This window comes from Ctenocephalides felis, unplaced genomic scaffold, assembly GCF_003426905.1.
Source record: "Ctenocephalides felis isolate EL2017-DRISC unplaced genomic scaffold, ASM342690v1 CF-g0.4_SCAFFOLD_01492, whole genome shotgun sequence".
NCBI classification, from domain to species: Eukaryota; Metazoa; Arthropoda; class Insecta; order Siphonaptera; family Pulicidae; genus Ctenocephalides; species Ctenocephalides felis.
In genome coordinates, this window is record NW_020537646.1 from 27073663 (window position 1) to 27077048 (window position 3386).

Here is a 3386-nt window from a genome sequence, read left to right on the forward strand (position 1 = left end):
TTGAGCCAAAACAGCCAGCCGTTGAGCCAGAACAGCCAGCCGTTGAGCCAGAACAGCCAGCCGTTGAGCCAGAACAGCCAGCCGTTGAGCCAGAACAGCCAGCCGTTGAGCCAGACAGCCAGCCGTTGAGCCCAGACAAACCCCGTTGAACCCGAACAACCAGCAGTTGAACCCGAGCAGCCAGCAGTTGAACCCGAGCAGCCAGCAGTTGAGCCAGAACAGCCAGCAGTTGAGCCAGAACAACCAGCAGTTGAGCCAGAACAGCCAGCCGTTGAGCCAGAACAGCCAGCCGTTGAACCCGAGCAATCAGCCGTTGAACCCGAACAACCAGCTGTTAAGCCAGAACAGCCAGCAGTTGAACCCGAGCAACCCGCAGTTGAGCCAGAACAGCCAGCCAGTTGACCCGAGCAACCCGCAGTTGAGCCAGAACAGCCAGCCGTTGAGCCAGAACAACCAGCAGTTGAGCCAGAACAGCCAGCCGTTGAGCCAGAACAGCCAGCCGTTGAGCCAGAACAGCCAGCCGTTGAGCCAGAACAGCCAGCCGTTGAGCCAGAACAGCCAGCCGTTGAGCCAGAACAGCCAGCCGTTGAACCCGAGCAACCAGCAGTTGAACCCGAGCAACCAGCAGTTGAACCCGAGCAACCAGCAGTTGAACCCGAGCAACCAGCAGTTGAACCCGAGCAGCCAACAGTTGAGCCCGAGCAACCAGCAGTTGAGCCAGAACAGCCAGCAATTGAACCCGAGCAGCCAGCAGTGGAACCCGAACAACCAGCAGTTGAACCCGAACAACCAGCTGTTGAACCCGAACAACCAGCAGTTGAACCCGAACAACCAGCAGTTGAGCCAGATCAGCCAGCAGTTGAACCCGAGCAACCAGCAGTTGAACCCGAGCAACCAGCAGTTGAGCCAGAACAGCCAGCAGTTGAGCCAGAACAGCCAGCAGTTGAGCCAGAACAGCCAGCAGTTTGAGCCAGAACAGCCAGCAGTTGAGCCAGAACAGCCAGCAGTTGAGCCAGAACAGCCAGCAGTTGAGCCAGAACAGCCAGCAGTTGAGCCAGAACAGCCGCAGTTGAGCCAGAACAGCCGGCAGTTGAGCCAGAACAGCCGGCAGTTGAGCCAGAACAGCCAGCAGTTGAACCCGAGCAACCAGCAGTTGAGCCAGAACAGCCAGCAGTTGAACCCGAGCAACAAGCAGTTGAACCCGAGCAACCAGCAGTTGAGCCAGAACAGCCAGCAGTTGAGCCAGAACAGCCAGCAGTTGAGCCAGAACAGCCAGCAGTTGAGCCAGAACAGCCAGCAGTTGAGCCAGAACAGCCAGCAGTTGAGCCAGAAAAGCCTGCAGTTGAGCCAGAACAGCCAGCAGTTGAGCCAGAACAGCCAGCAGTTGAGCCAGAACAACCAGCAGTTGAGCCAGAACAGCCAGCAGTTGAGCCAGAACAGCCAGCAGTTGAGCCAGAACAGCCAGCAGTTGAGCCAGAACAGCCAGCAGTTGAGCCAGAACAGCCAGCAGTTGAGCCAGAACAGCCAGTAGTTGAGCCAGAACAGCCAGCAGTTAAGCCAGAACAACCAGCAGTTGAACCCGAGCAACCAGCAGTTGAACCCGAGCAACCAGCAGTTGAACCCGAGCAACCAGCAGTTGAACCCGAGCAACCAGCAGTTGATCCAGAACAGCCAGCAGTTGAGCCCGAACAACCAGCAGTTGAGCCCGAACAACCAACAGTTGAACCCGAGCAACCAGCAGTTGAGCCCGAACAACCAGCAGTTGAGCCAGTACAGCCAGCAGTTGAACCCGAGAAACCAGCAGTTGAGCCAGAACAGCCCGCGGTAGAACCAGAACAGCCCGCAGTAGAGCCAGAACAGCCCTTAGTTGAACCCGAACAACCAGCAGTTGAACCCGAGCAACCAGCAGTTGAACCCGAGCAACCAGCAGTTAAACCCGAGCAACCAGCAGTTGAACCCGAGCAACCAGCAGTTGAACCCGAGCAACCAGCAGTTGAACCCGAGCAACCAGCAGTTGAGCCAGAACAGCCAGCAGTTGAGCCAGAACAGCCAGCAGTTGAGCCAGAACAGCCAGCAGTTGAGCCAGAACAGCCAGCAATTGAGCCAGAACAGCCAGCAGTTGAGCCAGAACAGCCTGCAGTTGAGCCAGAACAGCCTGCAGTTGAGCCAGAACAGCCTGCAGTTGAGCCAGAACAGCCAGCAGTTGAGCCAGAACAGCCAGCAGTTGAGCCAGAACAGCCAGCAGTTGAGCCAGAACAGCCAGCAGTTGAGCCAGAACAGCCAGCAGTTGAACCCGAGCAGCCAGCAGTTGAACCCGAGCAGCCAGCAGTTGAGCCAGAACAGCCAGCAGTTGAGCCAGAACAGCCAGCAGTTGAGCCAGAACAGCCAGCAGTTGAACCCGAGCAACCAGCAGTTGAGCCAGAACAGCCCGCAGTTAAACCCGAGCAACCAGCAGTTGAGCCACCAGTAAAACCTACTACCACGGTTGATAAGGTAAGTAAACAATTCGCCTAATATAATAATATACTCGACATAGGTTTTACACATTTTTTATATTTCAGATCGCAAAGATGGTAGATGATGTCATCGATAATGCCTTGGAAGCACTTAGTGGATTCTTGGGTCGGATCAACCTTGGATCGCGAAAAGTTTAAGCTTGAATGATGATTGATACTCGATTATGAAATTATTTGAAATATATCAATAGTTCTCTTATAAAGAATTATGTTATCTAAAGAATTTTGTATTAATGCCATACATTCTAAATTTTTGTTTGAGATATAAATAAAAGTAATATAATAATGCATTTTGTTCTAAGTCTTTTCCCGAAGGAGAAGTTTTTTCTCGCAAAAAAATCTGATTTTTCTGATTTTATGTTTCCTCGAACTTTCAAGAGATTCGAAATGCTGGAACTTCCCGTACAAGAATTAAATATTCGAGATTACCAGATTCGAATATTCGAAAAATCATTTATCAATGAATGTCAATCAATGGTTAATAACAATCGTTTTAAACATTTTCAAATATTTAATTATTATTACTATATATGATATCGTTCATATAATATACATTCTCGATGTTATTGCTCAAAACACTTAGAAATGTTCACATTAACAAGAGATGCCAAATGAATTCATATTTTTTTTATTATAGCACTATATAACTTTTACTATATATAATAAATTTTACTATATATGAATTGTAAATCTAAAATTTATATTTAAAGTATAAAACAGTATTCGAATATATGTTCCATGACTTGGGATGTAACTCCTTAATTCAGAGTTGCTAGAAGGCAACCAAGTGTTTGCATATTCTCTTTCTGATGAGATTATATTATTTTTAAGACTGTTGTGAATATAATAAATGATTTTCAAATGTAAAAT

The 3386-nt window shown here is 49.1% G+C and overlaps 1 protein-coding gene across 1 annotated transcript in view; it reads left to right on the top strand.

Annotated features, from left to right (window-relative positions):
* Window positions 1–2654, top strand: part of LOC113371097 (splicing factor 3A subunit 2-like) — a 4346-nt gene extending 1692 nt beyond the window's left edge. Inside the window, exons 2-5 of the mRNA XM_026611742.1 lie at window positions 559–921; window positions 1525–2034; window positions 2365–2493; window positions 2562–2654. Of these exons, the coding sequence (XP_026467527.1) occupies window positions 559–921; window positions 1525–2034; window positions 2365–2493; window positions 2562–2654 (1095 nt within the window). The remainder of the gene's footprint in view (window positions 1–558; window positions 922–1524; window positions 2035–2364; window positions 2494–2561) is intronic.
* Window positions 2655–3386: the final 732 nt, after the last annotated feature.